Source organism: Lycium barbarum, chromosome 6, assembly GCF_019175385.1.
Source record: "Lycium barbarum isolate Lr01 chromosome 6, ASM1917538v2, whole genome shotgun sequence".
Classification (NCBI taxonomy): domain Eukaryota; kingdom Viridiplantae; phylum Streptophyta; class Magnoliopsida; order Solanales; family Solanaceae; genus Lycium; species Lycium barbarum.
The window spans coordinates 4,216,078-4,238,028 of NC_083342.1; the positions used below are offsets into that span (position 1 = coordinate 4,216,078).

The 21,951-nt window shown below is 34.6% G+C and overlaps 1 protein-coding gene across 1 annotated transcript; it reads right to left on the minus strand.

The window, feature by feature from the left end:
- Positions 1-6,784: 6,784 nt before the first annotated feature.
- On the minus strand, positions 6,785-19,706 carry LOC132600529 (nucleobase-ascorbate transporter 12). The gene is made up of 10 exons (XM_060313751.1): positions 18,058-19,706; positions 16,850-16,947; positions 16,575-16,745; positions 15,442-15,542; positions 13,250-13,385; positions 12,786-12,836; positions 12,413-12,700; positions 9,877-10,111; positions 8,005-8,291; positions 6,785-7,456 (listed from the first exon to the last, which is right to left on the minus strand). Exons 1-10 carry the CDS (start codon positions 18,605-18,607, stop codon positions 7,235-7,237), a joined length of 2,139 nt encoding a protein of 712 aa, XP_060169734.1. The 5' UTR covers positions 18,608-19,706; the 3' UTR covers positions 6,785-7,234.
- Positions 19,707-21,951: the final 2,245 nt, after the last annotated feature.

Here is a 21,951-nt window from a genome sequence, read left to right on the forward strand (position 1 = left end):
GTTATTTTAGTCAACTTTATATGTCGAGAAAATTAGTCAGCTTTATTTTAAAAAATTGAAATCGCAGAAGTGAAATTAACATTCACAGCTACATTACCCCGGGATTTTTACGTTGAAATCTATTGCGTATCATCATCATCTTATAAGTAAATAAAACTGAAAATTTCAGGCCAATTTGGGGGAAAATTGAAATTGAATGGGATAAAAGGTGTTTTTTTTTTAAATCGGCTCGGCTATGGCGGTTTGTCCGCATAGATCTCGAAAAAATACGCAAGTTAAAAAAAAAACGCGTAAAACGGACGTCCGAGCGCAAAGTTATGACCATCTAAAGTTTGACTACTTTACAACTAGTTTTTCTTCCTATATTTTTTAGAATTATATTTATATTCAAAATAAAGTTATGCCGTGATTAAAAAATAACACGCTTAAATCAAAACCTTAAAAAATAAAACACTTAAACCTTAAACAAAACTTACTTCGGGTACCTTTTCAACCCCTAAAATGACTTATCCGAACGTCTACGTATCCTTGATGTATTGAGCCTACATTATTGTACGCAGAAAAAATATCAAGTTCTATATAAAATATTGACGTTTCGGAGTCTTCACACACGACTAATCATTGGTCAAAGTATGAAAAAACACTAAGTTTTTTCAAACAAAACTTACTTCGGGCACCTTTTCAACCCCTAAAATGACAATCCGAACGTCTACGTATCCTTGATGTATTGAACCTACATCATTGTACGCAGAAAAAAATATCAGGTTCTATATAAAATATTGATGTTTTGGAGTCTTCACACACGACTAATCATTGGTCAAAGTATGAAAAAACACACTAAGTGTTGCAAAAAAAAAAAAAGTTTACCAAATGTTTTTTTTAGTGCTCGCAAAAAAAAAAAAAAAAAACTTTAGAGGTATAACGTGGACTGATCCACGTTATACAAGATATATTGTATAACGTGGATCAGTCCACGTTATACGTTTAATTTTTTTTTTGTTGATTTGGTTCTGACAGCGGCAAAAAAAATTTGGGGTCTTTTGGTATATAAATTTTTGGTCATCCCCTTTTAGTAAATATCGTATATTTTTATACCCTTTAGGCTCTGGACTCCGTATTCTTACTTACCTCATCTCACGTAGCAAACGACGCCTGATATCTATCATATTCAGGTAGGTGAGTTAAGACTTTAGGGTTGCATTAGAATTAGTTCCTTGAATGTAGATGCTTAAATTAAACTCTATTAATCTAGAAAAATACGTGTTCAATTTGTAGTAAATAAGATTTAAATATCCCCTTTGTGGTTATTTACGGATTCTGACACGTTTACAACCAACAAAAAAAAAAAGAAGAAGAAGAGGCATTGATTTTCAGTCATTGGTTTAAGAAAGACTAATTGTCCTTAACCTCAAATCTTCCTGTAGTGATTTTCTAGTTTCTTTTCATGTGTCCATCATTGGTTTTCTTCTTTCTCCGAAATAATAAATTTCAAAAATCGATGAACTACGAATAGGAATAGTAAGAAGATATCGAAAACTAATTTACTGAATGAGAATTTTAACTCATAAGAACATACATGAAATATTCTTAATGCAATAAAAAAAGAACAACACAAGAAGAATAACATACCCAAAAAGAGGATATATATAGTGGGGAAAATATAATTGATATCAAATGGCAGAGAAATGAATTGTCACTATAATTATCAGTCATTAATTATGATGGAAAAAACGGCTTTAGGCTTGATTATAAATAAATAATACTATTACGTGGAAACGGATCAAGTAGAGGGTTACTTGATTTATTACAATGTTGAACGTGGTTTGGACTCTTTCAAAGGCTCATTTAATGTATGAGGCTTTTGTTATTCTATTTATTTAGTAATTAGTAAATTTTATAGAGAAATGAAGAAAAAATTGTCAAAAAAAAAGGAGAATACCATGTTGGTGTGATTTTAATTAGGTGTCATGACTTGTATATTAAATTAGGAATTATGAAATTAATTACTAATACTAATTAAGAGTAGAAGTTATGAAGATGAAGGGGAGTGAGTTATGGAGATGACTTTTTAAATTAAAATAAAATAATTAAAAATGATATAAAAAGTCAAAAAAAAGAGTAAAAAGATAAATAGAATCTTTGGTCATAGAGAGGTGCCACATAGGATTGTCTATTCCTAGCTTTATATTATATATAGATTAATTAATTTCACTCGTCTTTAAAGCTAAATCATATTAGAATAAATTAATATTTTAAAACTAAAATATAAATATTTGAAAACAATATGAAAAGTACATTAAGTTGTAATTCTCATGTAGTATGATGATAAAATACATATTAAAATATTGATCAAAGTTTATATAATTTAACTCATATGACAAATATTTTGGAAGGAGGGAGTATTTTAACATAGAAAATTACACTCTGATTAACGAGGATGGAATAATAATTTAACAAGGAAAACAACGGATCTGACAGAACATTTGTTTCTGTTTTATCTTCGAATCGGATATTTTCAACATTCTTCGTATGTTCTTTCTTATTCAAAAGATCAAGTTGAGTTGTTTTCCTAATAGAATTCCTTGCTATACCTTAATCAGTTTGACTCAATGCTTGCACTTGGATCTTTCTCCCCAGCTTCATTCTACGATTCTAGTCAAGCCCTGCTAGTATGCCTTGAGAGCCTGAGCTACTATTTGATTTTCCTTACCCTTATACACAGTTAGTACCCTCAAAGCCATTGCCTTTCAAGTAGAGCGTTTTTTCAAGTCAGTCTTGTCCCACCTGCTCGTTAGCAAGTGCCTAGGTCCCGTACGACAACTCTCAAGCAATAGTCCCTGTTTCCTTATGCGTACCCCGTTATAGAAAGGAGGGACCCGTAGAGAGAGAGCTAGTTGGATATTGGTTCCTTCACTATTCACTTAGTGTAGAAATTAAAGGATTTGTCATATCCATTAAAGCTATTTCGATATGTGATAAATGATTATGTGAGCCGAGTTTACACCAAAATAATTTATATGATTAAGTGATTTAATAAGGTGAGAATGAATCTATATCTATATATAATATAAAGCTAAGCATGGATAAGGTGATGTAGCAACTCTCAATAGCTAAGGATCCTATTTATCTTTTTTCTCATTTTTTTGACCATTTTCCTTACTTCTCTATTTATTTTACTAAATAATTGGATTAACAAAAACCTCATACATTAAATACCCCTTTGCAATAGCACAATCCACGTACAACTCTGCAGTAAATCCCAAATAACCCACTGATCAGATAATTATTGCTACGTTAAGTAAAACTGTTTTTCGCTGGAAATTAATCATGGACAATTCATACATTTGCCTCTTGATATTCTAATTCTGCCTCATATATATCTTCTTATTCTTTTGTTGTTTTGGGTATGCTATTCTTCATGTATTGTGCCCAGTCTTTTTGATTGTGAGCCAAAACAATTTAATATTTTTTCACCACACGCAAGGTATCTAATTTTCTTATAATTTCCATATTTAGATCGCTTAATTTTATTTATACTGATAATTTATTTGCTCTTCTTAATTTTTTTAGCTCGATCTTCTCCTTGGTCATTGTTTTAGCTACGTAATTAATTTGTATTCTTTGTTCGATTTTCTTTGTTTTGGTAGGTGGTTAATTGGAGATGTGATAAACTGTCAAAGAATAAAAAAATGTTTAAGCAATGTGACTAATTCGTTTTCTTTGTTCTGGTAGGCGGTCTTTGATATGAGATAAACTGTCAAAGAATAAGAATTGTTTTAGCTACGTAACTATTCTTTCTTTGTTTGATTTTCTTTGTTTTGGTAGATGGTTATTGAAGATGTGATAAACTGTCTAAGAATAAAAATGCGGGTTATTGAAGATATGATAAATTGTAAATAAGAACGTAATTAGCTTATTTCTATCATTATCATTATTTTTGTCATTATTTCTTTCATTGTCATTATTTTTGCGTGTGAGAAGGTTTGGTTTAGTATTAATAGATAATGTCAGTAAAATCAAATATTAAACAAAACTAGGCTACCATTTAGGCTTGCATTACCAGACTGTTAGGTTATCTTCTTTTTTTCCTCGCTTCTTCATCACTTTTTTTTTTCCATTTAAATTAACATATATTGATTTAAATGATTAGGTTCATATTCGATCTTGATGTTTCTCAATATTCTTTCAGTCAAAAATTCATATATAGATTATCTAAAGAATCATGAAAAATGTTTTAAGTGAAATATTAAAATCTATTTATATTTTATTTAATTTTTATGACTGCGCGTAGTGCGGACAAGTATACTAGCGTTAATTAACCTTGGTTAAGTGCTAAAAGCCTATGTAAAAACACATGTCATTAATCTATTGGTTTGATATAAATATCGGGTGCAAATATTATCTTTGCATAATACCAAAGCAATCTCACAAAAGAGAATGAGTAAATATTACTTTTAGAAAAACGTTTTGTACATATTTCAAGCCTCCGGCGATCTTCTTCATTTTTTTCCAGCACTTCTCTTATGGCATATTCTAACATTGATAATATATTTAATGGTCGACCCCATGAAGTTAAAAATTTTGGATCCATTTATATTGATTTTAAAGGAGAAGCATGCACATGGTCACGTTCTGCTATGTTTTTCTATAATTTGCTGCAATTGCGGACATGATACGTCATGTTTTATAATATAAAAAGAGGAATTATTTGTGGTTTTGTACTATAAAGTTTGTATAAACACTAATTAAACAAAAACATTGATTGTGTTGTCTGCCACGTTACTCCAAAACATTTTCTTCTTAATTTTCTATTGCCCTTTTTTTGGGGTGGTCTTTAAATTTTGCCCTTCATATTTAAAATCTTTAAATTTTGCCCTTCGCTAAATCTCATGGGTTTCAGGTTCGAACCCCCACACAGTCAAAATTTTAAAAAAAAATCGCAAGACAAAGTTTAAATTTCGCTATGCCCCCATCGGCATACACTTGTGAAGGAATTAGCAAAGTTATGCCGGACCCGACATACTTACGCCTTATGGCAGACTTGGCATAAGTATGCCGGTTCCGGCATAACTTTGATAATTCCTTCACAAGTTTATGCCGGATCCGGCATAAAAGTTTGCCCATTAAAAGTATGCCCCCATCGGCATAAACTTGTTAAGGATTTACCAAACTTATGCCGATGGGGGCATACTTATGCCTTATGGGCAAACTTTGCCTTGAAGCATATATATGTATTTTTTCAAGCATATATATCAAAGTTACATGGAAAAGTATTATGCTGCAACCAAATTTCCATCCCATATACAAATTCACACGTTGGCTGGCAATACAAGGTAGATTAGCAACTGTTGATAGACTTCACAAATTTGGCATTCAAGTGCCACTTGATTGCATCTTCTGTGGGCAGACCCAAGAAACATTTTCCCATCTTTATTTTGAATGCTCCATCACAAAAGGATTGTGGTACAGATTGTTGGTATGGATGGGGTACACTAGAAGAATAGGGGGCTGGCAAGATGAAATCAAATGGACTCACACATTGCTAGACACAAATCAGGCCACTGCTCCATTACTTGCTGCATTTTTGGTATGCTAGTGGCATTGGTTTGGAGAGAAAGGAACCTACTCAGATTTCAAAACACTCAGTTTCTTCCTGATAGACTCTGCAGAGAGATTGCACAACATATTCACATCCAAGGCAGGAACAACTTCAAATGGCAGAGAGCTCTTGCTGCTATGAATTGCTATTCCTAGCTAAGTGTAGTTGATTGAAACTGGCTGTTGTTTTTTTAATGTAATAGTTGCTCCTAGTTTGACTTATACAAGTTAGTGAGTAGGAATTTTACCATGTACAGTTGAAGGTCAGCTTCAACTTTGTGTTGTACAAGTTTTTTGGATGGAATAAAATAGACTTTCAACCAAAAAAAAAAAGTTTGTCTTATAAGGCAAAGTTTAAATTTTGTATGCCCCCTCCGGCAGACTTTTAGTTAAACATAACTAAAAGTCTGCCGGAGGGGGCAGACTTTTCCTTGAGGGGCAGACTTTTAGTTATGCCGGATCCGGCATAACTTTAACTTTTTCTTAAAGATTGTATGCTGGATCCGGCATACACTCCCCCAGTCCTGCCTTGCGAAATTATTTTTTTATTTTATGCCTGAGCGGGGGTTCGAACCCAGAACTTCATGTATTCGCTCATCTTTCCAAGCAAAGGGCAAAATTTAAAGACCACAACTATGAAGGGCAAAATTTAAAGACCACAAATTTGAGGGGCAAAATTTAAAGACCACCCCAAACGAAGGGCAATCCGTGCAAAAAATGATTTTCTATTAAGTACTTAAACCTAACTTATAATCACGTGTTTTTGTTTATATAGTTTTGGTAAGTGCTTATTTAATAGTATTATTATCATGTACAGCTGTACACATGTTATTAACTTACTATGCTTAGATATCTAAATTAAACGCATATTTTTTGCTGGTGTCATACATCCCCACTTGGTGCTTTATGTTTAAACAGCCATGATATAACTTGCTTGAGTTACTTTTGCATCAAAGATAAAACTGCTGAAAAAAGGATTTTTAAGTATAGTCAGTCAGCCTCCATAACAACATTTCACTATAACAATCAGTATCATGTGAATCTCCAGAACCCAATAACGTAGGTTCAAATCCTACAGAGGCGTGATATTTTTTTGCAATTTCAATGTGACTTCCTATGCCTGTGAGTTAAAGAAAGGAGGAGGTAATAAAACAAAGATGTTAATTAATTGACTGTACAAGAAAGCTGATGATTAAACACTATTTTCCAGAGTTTCAGCTGACATTAGTGTAACAAAAAGAATAATATTAATCTCATATGATACATACATGGCTCCAAATTAACCCTCTTTCAAGCTCATATAGCTGAATTAACCAAAACAAATCTCTCTACTCTGCAGAAAGCCAAACAAAAAAAACAGAGAAATAGGTCCACCTGGACATTTCAGCTAAACTACATACAGTTTATACAAACAACATATTACACAAAATGCGCCCAAGTCCTCAAAATGTACATAAGTATCTCCTCTCTATAACACCTACTCGTTCGATAAACTCACATCGTGTGGAGAAGTCATAATTTATGCATTGCCTCGTGAATGTGAGACACTCTTTTTAAGGTCATACTGATTTTTCCCGTGAGACTTCCCTGACGAGTTTGAAAAAAATGTAGCTGGCAAACACTAGAGCAACGGGCATTATAGTCCAACCCATTTCACCCATCTGAAGAGTTTGCCAACTCGGAATGGCAACCCGTAGTCTTTGGCTACAGCTGACTCTCTTTTTGCTGTCTCGGGATCAGACCAAACGTAGACCCCACGCTCCTGTCGACCGCCTGGCACGGTGTTGTCGAGGATCACAGCTACCAAGAATGCTATCACCATGTGAAGTGATAACAATGTATTCAAAACGTAGTTTAGCTGCAAAAGAAGTATTTTTGCAGAGTCAGGACCGATTAAAGAGAACTTTAGTTCATGTAATTTAAGTCGAGTTTTAAACCAAAATTGTCCCTTCTTGTATGAGTAGGTCTATTTTGGTCCTATAAATATAACCTTGAGCATCTTTAGTCCCTTAAGTTTGCTAAAGTGGAGCACCTTTGGTTCAACTAGCAGAATGAACTTAAAAACTTAACAGTGACTAACAAAAAATACGGCAAAAATTGACCGACTTCCGCGCCAACCGAAAAACTGACTTACTCGGTCGGTTTGATCCCAATACAATTTTAAAATAAAACTGACTGAGCTTGGTCAATTTTCGCAAAAAAAAAAATGGGAAAACAAAAACCAACTGAGCTCGATTTTTGCCATGTTTTTTGGTAGTCAAGGTTAGTTTTAGTCCATATTGTTAGTTGGACCAAAGGTACTCCTAAAGATGCTCAAGGTTTTATTTGAAGGACCAAAATATACCTACTCCCATAGATAAGAGACAATTTTGGCAAAAACTCTGATTCAGTCGAAGATGCATATACCCCTCCAAAACTGGTTTGGATCGGACCGTGAGAAGCCACGACATATGGTTGAAAATAACTCGGAACGGGCAAGTTGCTGTTCGGAGAGATGCCATACTGCTGGAAGTAGGCTGGTACAGAAAGGGATAGGAATAAAGATAGGCCAACTATGATAATGTTCCTTGAGCTTCCTGCTTCACTATAGCGTAAATTTGACAAGCCGAGAGCGGTAAGCATTGTCCACATAAAACATAATAGGCCTGCGACGATGACATCTGGTATTGATGCAATAAAGCCTCCTACTTTACCTGTTTGCATGTGTCAAAAGGAGCATGTTACATTACGTTGCCATGACAAATAGGTGACTGAATATACGCAAATAGGTATTATAAAGAGAATGTCAAAGTAAAGTTTTGCATAAATTACACCAGTACATGACTTTTCAGGGTAAAATTGGAACACATGGGATATCTGCAATTTTGAGCTGCATTCTTTAACACGGAATCTAATCATTTGTTGTTCATGTTTACAGTGAATAGTTTTTGATAGTCAAAGATTACTAATGAAATCTAAAGCATATTCACTCTTACCAACAAGGCAGTAATGCTGCGGCTTCAGCATTAGCAATGTCCTGACCAAATACTAGCCAAAAAGGATTTTTTATAAAGGAGAAGATATCATTTCTTGTGGATTTTCCTTTTCTAGACCAGTAAATCCCTTGCGTTAGCTGGCCCAGCCCCGGTTGGTGCAAAGGTACAACTTACAAGACTCGGAGAAATATAGGTCTGCCTCTCTACCCTCCTCCCAATTAAACACCAAACTCATGGTATTTGCCTACATATAATAAACCAAAGGTCTTGTCTTCTTTTAATAACCAAGAAATCCCTTGACTTAGCTGGCCCAACCCTGTTGGAGCGCAGGTTCTGAACTCGAGGGAGTATTTGTCCGCTCCTAAACTTCTTCGAGATCTTCCTTAATATTGTTAAACATAATTCTCTTCTCAATGCTGTAGGATGTGGGGGTTCCTTGAGGGGAGAGGAGGGGGTCCCCAGCAACTCAGGACAATGAATCATGATAGAATTGACATAATCAGGTTGATCCATTATAAAAAAAATAATCAGGTTGATCTAGCCCATAACCTTGAGGAGGTAGTTGAAATTTTAGGCGTAAATGCGACAAACCCAAAAACCGAAGGGGGTAATCCGTATCTAACCCTTAGAAGAATAATAGCTTCGCTATTTCCACGTACTCGGAGAATATATATAAAGAACAAGTAGAATTAACTCTGAAAAATTCATCACCTTCAGGTAGTTCTATAATCTCTAGAACATGATGTATGAGAGAGGACTACATATTAATAAAATACCTCACTTTATCAAAGATTATGTATGAGAGGGGACTAGATGTATAATTTACAAAAGGTAACATCCAAAAGTTCTTCTCAAATTGGCAAACATAGTGAAGCATATCTTACAGCAACAACAACAAACCCAGTGTAATCCCATAAGTGGGGTCTGGGGAGGGTAAGATGTACGCAGACCTTACCTCAACCTTTATGGGGTAGAGAGGCTGTTTACGATAGAAGCATATCTTACAGCAATGGTTAATAAATATGAAAATTTGTGAATATTCATAAGCAAAGGGATGAAAAATGCACATCTCAAGTAATTGAAGGTTAAATGTGCTTAGTTCAGATATCACAAGGACTAACGTTAAAATTTACTTATAACTAGGGGACCAAAAGTGATATTAACCTTATATTCTACCTCCTGAGCTGAAACATGTTTTAATTTGTGGGAGTTACGAAATGCTAACAATTTTTCAGAAAGACCTGCCTATGAGGGATATTTATGCAAATGTTATAAATTCATAAGGTCAACTGAAGAAGCATACCTATCAAAGAAAGGGCAATTAAAACACATGCCCCCACTCCGATCGCTCTGCGGCTTCCCATTTTGGTAACAGCAATCGTGTGCACATTTTCAGTTAAAGTTGCAGATCCAGTTCCTGTGCCCCATAGACCAGCCAAGAGGCTACAAAGACCTTCCAGACCAATTCCTCGACTTAAAACACCAGGTGTTGGCGGTCTGGATGCAACCAACAATGATGATGCATGATATGACCCAACCTAAAAGTTAACATAATTGTTAGAAAAAAAAATGATTGTTCAAAACTCCATTCTATGTATTGTCCAATATTTGAGATGAGAACTAATAAACCAAGAGGCAGTCCCAGAAAAATAAGTCAATTTTACAAGCTTGGAACATTGAGAACATATTTAAAGCAAGTATCCGAGTGTGTCTGCAAGCAAAAAGTGCAAAAACCGACAATGTTTGCTTTAAGCGAAAACTGAGAAGTAATGCACACACTTTCCGAAGTGAGGCACATATTTTTTTGTTTGATCAAGTAATAAGAATTATCTAATACATATTAATTTAGTACTTAAAACATCCAATATAGAACTATACCAATATTATCCAACAACTAAATATTAAATGTCATCAAAATGTTAATTTAATAAGGAAAGAAAGAGATAGCTTTACTGCAAATCCATTTTCAATTTCAATTAACCAACATAAAAAACAGTTATTTGTAGCATTGAATTTTATATTTAATTACTTCATTAGCTATACAAAGAGAGTAGAGAAGAGGAAAGGAAATGCCTATATCATATTAGAAAGACAAGAAAAAGAGAATCATCATTTCAAGAGGAAGAAAAACAAAAGATAGAAGGAAATTTTAAGAACAAAAACAGAGAAACAGAAGTAGCAGAGGAAAAGCAGTGTTATCAAAAGCAAAAAGCGCGAAAAAAGCTCTAAGGTCAGCTGGGGCTTTAAGCGCGACGCGCATATAAAGTGTGGGCTTTAATGAAAAAAAGCGCAGTGGTGCAAAAATACAAATATATATATGTTTAGTCCAAGATTAATAATAATAAGCATGAAGAACAAATATATGGACAACGAAATTGTAAAAATATTAAGATAAAGTGAAATATCAATCATCTAGTGTCACCTCCTCAAGAGAGGCTCATTGGCAAGGAAAAGTATGTCTTAGAGCCTTGATGGCGACACTGAAGCGCACATAAAGCAAGGCGAAGCGCTCAACATGTTTTGAGCCTCGCTTCAGGGCTTAAGCGCGCTTAAAGCGCGCCTTTGATAACACTGAGGAAAAGGTATTAAAAACTCAAAGAAGAACAAGAAGAGATGCAAGGACAAAGAGAACATTGAAGTTTACGTCGAGAGAAATCCCAGTGGCTAGTACTCAAACAGGAAAATGCCTTTTATCCCCTTCCTTTTTCATCATTTATAGCCAATTCAAGGAATTGACCACCTTTGATTGATATCACTTTACACCTCACTAACCAAGGTGCATCGCTTTACTCATGAGGCAATCCTCGCTTCATATCGCTCGATCTCTTGCTTTCTAATAACGCTGAGTATACCCTTTAGTTCCTATCCCCAACATCAAGTTAAACTGAACACAAACTCTACCATTTTGAAATTTCACTAGACTAAAATTTAGAAAGAGAGAAATATCGATAAAATAACCTGAGCCTTGCTGATGTCCTTTTAAGAAATGAGGCTAAGTGCATTCAAATGACAATGACAGTCACTTCATAGGCAAGAGGAACTTAGTCTTGAGAATCAACCTAACAAAATATTTTTACCCAACTAAGATATCAAGACGTAGCTTAGGGTGGTATATTCGTTCAGTTCGCAAAGAGTTCGCTGGCTGGGGCAAGGGAGAACACAGATTTCCAACAAGTCCGTGTTAATAATTGGATAGCTGCGTCTTAAACTTCACTTAGGGTCTTACTATTTCAGTGACCTCCCTGAAGAGTTTAAATTCTTCTTGAGCATTACATTTTCCTCGAGTTGGCTCAAGGCACAGACAGCGATACAAATGAGTTGAGGTCTATATTAATGCCAGACAGCTCTTAAAATAAGTCTCAACTCTCAGCTCACAACATGACACTACTAAAAATGCAATATCTTAGGAGTAATTTGTTACAAGAGATAATTGCACTTTTCTCGATTACGCATGAGTTTTTGGTCCTTGTAATATTTGACGAAGCTCATTTAACCTTCAATTAACTGATATGTGTGTTTTTGGTCTCTTTACATAGGAAATACGTGATTTTTAGACAATTTTTCGAACAATATTACACTTAAATATGGAGTAACATACTAACAGTACAGCTTAACGTAATACATAGAGAACTGAATGGTTTAGCACTTATCAAGTCATAAGTTGTGAAGATTCACAGTGACACAGCCAAAGAGAAAAGAGCACATATCAATTAATTGAAGGTTAAATGTGATTAACCAGAAATCACAAGGACCAAAATTAGAATTTATCAATATTTTGAGGGACTAAAAGTGCTAGTTAAAGATAAGAAAAATTAAAACTCAACAGGGAAACAACTCACCGAATCGACAGATGAAATTATGGATACCACACACATTACTAGAGCCATTTTCCAGCTGAAGACAGGCACACCCCATTGCAACGGATAAGGGAATCTAAACCACGGAGCAGATCTTAATGCGTGTGAAGCATCAACACGACAGTGCTTCATCCTAGGGATATTCTTTCTGCAGTGGTCGGAAATTATATTTGATACTGGTACATTCACATCACAGTCTTTATAATTATATACTCCCACTTGGGTCAGAAGGAAAGCTACAGCCCATGTTATTGCTAGTCCCAAGGGAACCTGCACACGAACATGAATGCATGGGTTAGAGGATGTTGAACCAACAGAAAAAGAATAGAAGATGAAAAGTAAACCACAGATTTACCGCGTAGATGAGAAACACTCGATGACCAAAGACAGATATCTTACGAAGATACTGCACCATAAAAAAATATATCATTGAAGAAGTTAAGACATCATATACTTGCAAAAAGAAAATGCTAATCTGCTCCACTCAAGCAGAAAATAAGGGGATAATTACATTTTTGGACCGCTCAAAAGAATAATAGCCAGCAAACGTATAGGTTTTGTGTATTAAGTATAAATATACATACTGCGTACACAAAATATACATATAATATACACAATTAGTGTATAGGTTTTGTTTATTTTGGTTAGCACCATATTTAATTTCGGCCGACGGGCCAAAAATGAAAAAAGCCCCAAAAAACTGGAAAACGATGTGACCAGAGTGAACAAATACAGCAAAGTGCCAAATAAGGCATTTCAGCTGTATTATAGTATAGGATACAGGAAAGAAATCTAAACAAGAACTTGTGGGTTACTTACAAGAGAGAAAATAACAACTAACAATATCTGCACTGCTCCAATTTCAAGGCATGTACCAATTTGTGGGAAACCATAACTGTAGAATGAAAGTCCAACAGCAGCAACAGTAGGAGCCACAACCACAGGATTGATCAACCTAGACCAGAAAAGGGCAAATCAGTGTTTGGATTTGTACTTGCACACCTTCGTTGACCAAAAATAAGAATATTGAAAAATGAAAAAAGCTGGAAGCTCACAGTTAAACACAAAAGCCTCTACAGCACAAAAACAATGTTAGAAAGGTTATGCTAGAGAATGCCAAATAAAGGACAAGATTAATGAATGTTTCAGTGTGACATCATTCTATTAATTTTTTTTATAACTGTGGTGTTCGAATCATTCAATCATTTATTTCCTATGACCAGCATAAGTATAACTTAGAAAAAGAAAATTTAGTAAGACCTATATAAAGGAATTCCATAAAAAACAGTAATGACAAAGGGAGGAGCAAAAAGAAACAGAAGACTACGAGTGGACGTAAAATTTTCTACCAGACATGTTCTTCTAGAATAGTTTTGGCTCAACCGGAAAGGTAGTACAGCTCAGGATCTGTGGTAGGTGTATGTCACGAGTTGGAAACATGAATGGCATTTAAGTGAAGAATGGTGGAGGAGTGGGTCCATCACCCAAAGTTTCCAAGCTGAAACAAACGATTTCAAGGTCATCCAAAAAGGAGCAATAAAAAGTTGTTCCCCCGTCAGGAGTTGGCCTGGTGGCAATTGGCTTGAGCCTTGGGGTGCTCCCTTTCAAGGTCTCAAGTTCGAAACCCACTGGGTGCAAACAATTTCTGAGGGCCATCGGACTGGGTAAAACCCTGAATTACCCGTGGTGCACTTGCGGGAAACTCCTTGCCGAGGGCCTGTGCACCCCCGGGATTAGTCGGGGCTCTAAGAGCCTCGGACACCCGGTGCTTAATCAAATTTTAAACATATACCAAAAGAAAGCGAAGTACAACTACACATCTTTCTAAGAGATTTGATATTTGTCTTATTCTTCAAAAGTATTCATGGAGGCAGCAGAGCTTCAGATAGCAGGGCTTTTAGTACCGCGTCAACAATCAGCTAATAAAGAGTATCTCAAATAGATGCAATTCTAAACTAAGGTAGTCAAGAGGATGGACTTTATTTCTTCTCCAAAATAAAGCGTGAAATCCAGCAGTCGAACATATATCACCATGTTTTCTTGTTCTGTTGCCATTATCCAATCACCCTAGCCAAGAAGTAGCTAAAGTGACCAAGCAAATATCATTTGTCTATAAGAACCAAACCTCTACTTGTAGGGGTAAGATATGCGGACACTCTACCCTCCCCAGACCCCACTTTGTGGGATTTCACTGGGTATGTTTTTGTAACCAAACCTCTACTTGTAAATTTTCCTCGTTCTTTGGTACCGCAATCTTAAAAGTGAGTCACATAGCTCTTCTTGCATACGATAAACCACATAGGACTCGAGAACTCACAAAGTGACAAAGGTCTACTTAACCTAGAGGAAGTAGCTGTAATACATCACATAGGACTCGAGAACTTATAAAGTGATTAAGGTCTACTTAACCTAGGTCCTAGGCGAAATAGCTGAGGTGGATTGGTTATAAGAAGAACGACATTGCACACTAGGAGTTCCTTTCTTTGTCTGTTTTCCTGCTAACTAGAACTTCCTCTGTTAAATATGTTACAGAAGGGGAATCAAGTCCATATGCCATCTTTATAGACTGGTACTCAAGATCTAAAGATTTGACTTTCAAGATTTTTAGTTAACAATGTGAAAGAAAATGATTGTGATTCAGTTAACACCCAAAAGACCACTCCAGTGTAGTCACTTAAAACTAAATCTAGATTTCCCTAATATCATCCAACGTCATATAGCATCGTAAGCACAGTGGGGCTATTGCTATATTTAAGCACAATAGAATGTTTGTAGGGCATACCTATAAAAGAAAAAAAGAAGAAGAATGTACATAGGTCGCATTGATCTATTATCTACTGGTAGAATTTAACCAGAGCGAAGAGAAGTCTTAGCTGACAACCAATCTGATAATGCCATGAAACAATATGTGATAATGAAAATATTAGCTGTGTAATTTTGAATGCATTTATTGGCAGCACAGCATAACAACAGAGAAGAATACGTAAAAATGTCGGACAAGGATTTCTTACCTCACTAATACTGACATCAACCCACTGTATCCAAGAATTGCTTGAAAAGCTGAAGAAATTATTATAGCTCCCTGCAACTCTTTCATGATATGCTTGAAATTCTGCAGGTAGGAGACCTTCTTACTACTATGTTTTGACATAAACAACTACTTGAAAGATAAATTACATAACCAATAATAGTGCTACTGTTAAATTCAGTGATGGGACAAGAATCAAAGCTAAAGGACCAAGGCTATTTAGCCAAGAGAGAAACAGAAACAGAAAACAAAAAAGAAAAAAAAAAAGGGAGAGAACAGAAGTTAGAGAGGGAAATGAAACTTTGTCTAATAAAATGCTTTAAGTCTAAGAGTTAAAAGTGCATCTGTTTCATATTCGCTTCTTGAAGAATATTGGGTACTCGTGTAAGTTCCCTCTACAAACGATTTTCATTCGTAAAGAAGTGTTTTTCATTTTTGTCTCACCGACCGAAATTAATTACGCGCGCTAGCCAACATATACAAAACCTATACACTGATTATGTAAGTTATATGTATAATATATGTACATTTGTGTATACAACGTGTATATTGAATGTATATTTGTACTAAATATACATTTACCGCGTATTAAAATGGTAATTATCCCTAGAAACAATCACTGCTTTGCTTATGAGGTACTTGAAGCCACATAGGTTATTGTATAATACTCCCTCCGCTTCAATTTATGTGAACCCATTTGACTGGGCACGGAGTTTAAGAAAGTAGAGAAGACTTTTAAACTTGTGGTGTAAAATGAGTCACATATATTTTGTGTGGCTATAAATCATTGCATAAAGGTAAATTGTTTCCAAATATAGAAAGAGGTCATTCTTTTTGGCACGGACTAATAAGGAAATGGGTTCACATAAATTGAAACAGAGGGAGTAATTCATATCCCACTATCTACAGATAGAAGAGATGTGCTTCTAATCGTCAATAAAGTGCAGCATTTACTAAGTACTGAACCACAAATGCAATATCTAAAGCAGCATACTTCATTTTAGTTGGAAGAATCTGCCATTCAACAAGATTCTGGAAATGCAAAAACCACATATACACATGGATCCTCGCAAAGTACTACTCGATAACATAGCAAGAAGGAGCGTTGAAACATACATTTCCATTCAATCCCAAGAACTCTGGGGAGTGAATTATTGCAAGAGCAGGAGCAAGATGAACAAATGAAGGGCCCTGTATTAGAGGCAACCTCGAGCCAAAGAACGTATGCAACAGCGTTGTCACTCCTGACACAATGAGCACAGTGGAGACAACATTTGATGTATCCTCCTATAAGTACCAACTTTTATCAGTTCACGTCAGCTAAATAAAACAAAAATAATACCATATTAAACATAACATGAATAAGAACATAAAGAAAGTAAAGAACTCACATAGTTACCACCCATTGCTGGAACTATCACTAGCGGAACTAGTATCAACGACCCCAACATTGATAGATAATGTTGAAAACCATAGAGTCCAATAGGAACTGCAACATATGAACATACATCAGTAATTCCACTGTTAGACTAAAAGCTCAAATCTTTTCACATGAACAGGTGTAATTCATCTCAAAATTCTGACCTAAGACATTTAGCAATACCCAATATTGCAGTTGAATGCTCCAGCCAAAAAAGAAAAACAAAAATACAAACAAATGGCAACTCTTTTCCTACTAACAAGCAATCGAGTCAACATGCTAGCTTTTTTGAATAAATTTCAGTTGAAATGTAGGCTGCCTGGTGCATTAGTTGAGGTGAGCACAAGCTGGAAAAAACAAGCATATTCATATAATGACGATCAACAAGCAATTCAGTGAAAAATGCTTGCTATCTTCGATTAACTAACATATTCAAAAATTCAGTTGAAATGTTTACTGCCAAGTTCACTAATCAAAAATCAGCTCACCAAGACCAGGAGAATCTCTAAGCTGTGGAAAAATAAGCATATTCATATAATGACAATCAACAAGCAATTCAGTGAAAAATGCTAGTAGCTTTTTTCGATTAACTAACATATTGAAAAATTCACTCGAAATGTTTACCGCCAAGGTCACTAATCAAAAATCAGCTCACCAAGACCAGGAGTATCTCTAAGCTGTGAAAAAACAAGCATATTCATATAATGACAATCAACAAGCAATCCAGTGAAAAATGCTAGATTTTTCAATTAGCTAACATATTCAAATAAAAAGGCAGTACTTTCACTGTTAGACTAAAGGATTAAATCTTTTCACGTGAACAAGTGTAATTCATCTCAAATTCGACCTAATTACATTTAACAACACCCAATAGTGCAGTTAAATGATTGAGCGGAGGGAACCGAAAATACAAACAAATATTAATTCATTATCCTATCAACAAGCAATTCAGATGAAAAATGCTATCTTTTTCCATTAACTAACATATTCAAATAAAAATTCAGTCATGAACTAGTCCAGGCGGGCACAAGTTGTGACAAAACAAGCATATTCGTATAACAACAATCATCGAGCAATTGAGTGAAAAAATCCTAGATTTTTGGATATAACATAATATTCAAATAAAAATTCAATTGAATTGTATACTTCCAAGTTCACTAATCAAGAAAATGAACTCACCAAGACCAGGAGAATCTCTAAGCTCATACTTCATATGTGAATGCCTAGACATAAAACCATCATCATCAACTATTTGTGGCAACACATCCACAGCCTCTTCATTATTCCTGGAAGCTCTTCGAGTCCCCGCAGCAGCTGCAGTAGTACCTGCCGCAGCTGCAGTAGTAGTAGTACCAGCAGTATCAGTGGTAGTACCTACAGCTTGTCCATTAGTACTCTTAGGCACACCACCACCATCAGATTCTCTCCTTTTCCTCACAGGCTTATCTTTCTCGCCCGTTGTTTCGCCATTCACCTTCTCCTGTCTAGGTGGCCTAGCCCGACCCGCTTCAAGATCCAAATTCGGGTCGGAGTTTCTTCTCCGGGTCGAGTTCTGTTGAGGCTGTGGGGCTATCCCAATTTGCCCAGAATCACTAGCATTTGTCTCACCAGAGAATTTAGGGCGAAACCCGGTTTTCTTTGCCCAAGAAGATGGTGGCATTGCTGATGATTCCGGTGCGGGTGGCCATGGACCGGGTCGAGCACGCTTATTCGGGTCAGAGCTAGCCATTTTTTTGGTTTAACCCTATGAATGCATAGCTCAATAAAACTACTAAACTATCCAAGAACAGATTTTTAGCCAAATGGGTGTCCAAAATGTGAACTAAAACAATACAAGAACAGATTTTTTAGCCAAATGGGTGTCCAAAATGTGAATTTTCTCAATAAAACTACTACTAAACTTACTAAACTATACCAAGAACGAGTTTTTAGCCAAATGGGTGTCCAAAATGTGAATTTTCTCAATAAAACTACTAAACTATCCAAGAACAGATTTTTAGCCAAATGGGTGTCCAAAATGTGAACTAAAACAATACAAGAACAGATTTTTTAGCCAAATGGGTGTCCAAAATGTGAATTTTCTCAATAAAACTACTACTAAACTTACTAAACTATACCAAGAACGAGTTTTTAGCCAAATGGGTGTCCAAAATGTGAATTTTCTCAATAAAACTACTACTAAACTATACCAAGAACGAGTTTTTAGCCAAATGGGTGTCCAAAATGTGAGTTGGATCTAAGTTCTGGTTAGGGTTTTTCAAATGGGTCAGTTTTGATAACTTCAAGAACACCTAAAAACACACACACAAAGAAATGAAGTAATAATGGTACTTTACACAGAGTGTGGGTGTTTCTGTGTGAGAAAGATAATGTATAGCTCAATAAGCAAACTACATTCAACTGTCCAAAGAACTAAGTTTTAGCCAAATGGGTGTTCGAAAAATGAGAGTTGGATCTAAGTTCTGGTTAGGGTTTTTCAACTTGGGTCAGTTTTGGTAATTTCAAGAACACCAAAAACACACACACACACATAAAAATTAAAAAAAAAAAAGTCCAAATGGGTGTCCAAAATGTAAGTTGGTTCTAACTTCTGGCCAGTATTTGATAATTTCAAGAACACATACAGTGATACAGAGACACACAAAGCAATGAAGCAGGGGGGTACTAAAGAAAGGTACTTTTTACACAGAGTGAGGGTGTATGTGTGTGAGAGAGAAATATAGAAATGTGAGAGTGAGAATTGTTAAGAGTGGTGGGAGTTAACTAGATTTCTAGAGAGAGAAAGAGGAGTGAGAGAGACACAGAAGACGACAAAAAATATAGACAGAATTTTGGAGAGACAAAACGGCGTCGTGTGGTTTGGTTGGAACCGCGTTTTGTTTCTGTTCTAAGACCAAAAAATGATGTCACACACCTTATCCCTTTTGTTTTAACGTTCTTCTTGACGATTACTTCTAGTAAGTAAACTAGCCTGGTTGAGAGAATTTTTCTTTTTTTTTAAAAAAATTATTTTATTTTATTTAAAAATTAATATTTGGTCAAAATTCTAATTTGGAAAATATAAAAAATTGTATTTTTATTTTGTTTTCACTTTCAATACATTTGAGGGCCCGTTTGGCCATAAAAAAAATCACGTTTTCACTTTATTTGGAAATCAACTTTTGGCCATGTTGAAGTTGTATTTGGAATTTAAAAAATACCAAAAAAATTATTTTCACTTTTTTCACTTTCAATACATTCAAACAACCAAATATTCTTTGCAAAAACTATAACCAAACACAATTCCATCTTCAACTCTAACTCCAAAATATCAAATAAAGTGGAAAAAAATTATTTTCGTGGCCAAACGCCTACTCAAACAATCAAATATTTTTTGCAAAAACTATAACCAAACACAACTCTAACTTCACCTCCAAAATTTCAAATAAAGTGAAAAATATTTGGTTTTCATGGCCAAACACCTGCTAAGTAAACTCTGTCCGTGATACACTTTTTGTTTTAGTCTGTCCCAAAAAATATATATACATTTCTATTATTTAAAAATAAACTTAACATTTTCAATTTTACCCTTAATGAAATGATTTACAGTCGCACAAAAATCTATGATTCATTTTAAATCACAAATTTCAAAAGTCTTTATTTCTTTCTTAACTCTGTATTTAGTCAAATTATATCACATAAATTGAAACAGTAGGAATACATTTCAAAGGGTAAAGAATGGAGTAACTTATTAGTAGTATTAATTATTTTTAAAATAATTATCTATAGGTAACGATGGAGCTACATCATTAGTTACATGTTCAAGAAACTTGTTAAAGACTTAATACAAAGGCAATCTCTTAAATTTGTGAGGATATTTTATTTAGACACATAAACTATGCTTTGCTCCAATTGAATATCTCAACTTCTAATAAAGTGTTTCAATTAGATGCATCCACTTCAAATTTTGAAAATTTTATTATGTATGTTTCATTCGCCTATTAGATAGTTAAGTTAAATGCATAATTTTTTTTTTAACTATAATCTTTAGAAAAAAGGATATGAAAATATTACGGAGTTCATGAAAAATTTAGGAAGTAATAATTTTAGTTTTGTATAAATGTAGTGTTTCGGATTTTTCTTTTTAAAGGAATTGAGCCTCTTCAACTTTACTAGTATTCCGTTTCTTGTATTTTTATTTTATCTAACAAGTTTTTCATAATCAAATGATGCAGTGTAATGGTGGGATCTCTTCACCGTTAACCAGGTATCTTTGTTCAAGCCGTGAAAATGAAAAGTGTTTCCTTAAATGAATCCTACGCGACGTGAATTTGGATTGATATGGCTAGTAAATTTCAAATACCAGATAATTAAACAACATAAATAAGTTTTCCGGAACTGTTTCTCTTTTATAATCAAAGAAACCGAGCCTTTTTGGAATACTAAAGGTATTAATTAAGTGGTTATCTCAATTTCTTTCAACATTGAATTTTATTATACTAGTATTTTCTATCAAGTGCTTTTTCTTTTCCTTATTTCATGGATTTTTTATGACAATCTTACATCTGCTGTACTTTTTTCTTTTTTGCTCTAATGAAAGAAATACTTTCATTTGAGTTATTTATTGGAAATAACAGAAATGGCGATAATCCCCTTTAATAAATCAATTGATTGTTTTTTTCTTAAGGTCGAGACTTCAACACTAAAGAAACAATCATGAACAAAAACAATAATAACTGAGACTGGAATATATTTTGGAAACTATTTAAGGCCAACATTTAATGGTTCACATGTTCTCATGATTATAAATAAATAAGGTAATAAGTTGCTTTCAAGTTTTTTGGTGATTTATTGTTGTTAGTAATAAAATAATCATTTATCGTCGAAGATATACTGGATCATATTAATTGAAGGCACGGATCTTGCAAAAATAAAGCAAATCCAAGGTAAAGGACAAAATCAAAAATTGCAAACTAAAAATAGAAAAACAATAAATACTCTCACTATCCTTAAATGATGTCACATTCCCCTTGTTGAGAGTAACCTAGATTTTTTTATTTTTTTTTTAAAAAGTAACCTAGATAAATTTAAAAG